This window comes from Habropoda laboriosa, unplaced genomic scaffold (assembly GCF_001263275.1).
Source record: "Habropoda laboriosa isolate 0110345459 unplaced genomic scaffold, ASM126327v1 scaffold187, whole genome shotgun sequence".
Lineage (NCBI taxonomy): Eukaryota > Metazoa > Arthropoda > Insecta > Hymenoptera > Apidae > Habropoda > Habropoda laboriosa.
The window spans coordinates 331,297-331,788 of NW_017100299.1; the positions used below are offsets into that span (position 1 = coordinate 331,297).

At 27.0% G+C, this 492-nt stretch overlaps 1 protein-coding gene across 1 annotated transcript in view; it reads left to right on the plus strand.

Moving 5' to 3' along the window:
• The window catches only part of LOC108573941 (AP-3 complex subunit delta-1), a 9,471-nt gene that overhangs the window by 7,278 nt on the left and 1,701 nt on the right, over nucleotides 1-492 (plus strand). The window contains exon 9 of the mRNA XM_017936432.1: nucleotides 86-470. Within this exon, the coding sequence (XP_017791921.1) occupies nucleotides 86-470 (385 nt within the window). The remainder of the gene's footprint in view (nucleotides 1-85; nucleotides 471-492) is intronic.

Here is a 492-nt window from a genome sequence, read left to right on the forward strand (position 1 = left end):
AAAAAGATATTAATTTTTTTATTTTTATTATTGTAAATGAAATTACATTGCAGAATTATTTACATGTCATTTTATTTTTACTTAGGTGCCAGTTCCTGAGGATCTAGATTTAGATTCATGGATAAATGATCCTCCATCCGAAAGTTCAGATTCAGAAGATTTAGACATGAATGACATCTTTATTAAGACCGAAAAAACAAATGATTCTTATTCTAAACGAGAATTTAATGAGCCATCAGCAGAAGAACTTCAGAAACGACGGGAAGCTAGAAAATTAGAACAGCAAAATAATCCACACTATTTGAAAGGCACATTCAAAAATTCTACATCATATCATAACTCATCAAGTATTTATGAAGAGTTTGAAAACATTCCTGTAGCAGAATTAGATATTCCAATGTCCTTAAAAATTACAAATAACCATAAAAGATATAAAATACATAGCAAGAAAAAGAAGAATTCTAAGAAAAGTATATTAAAATTTTATATTTG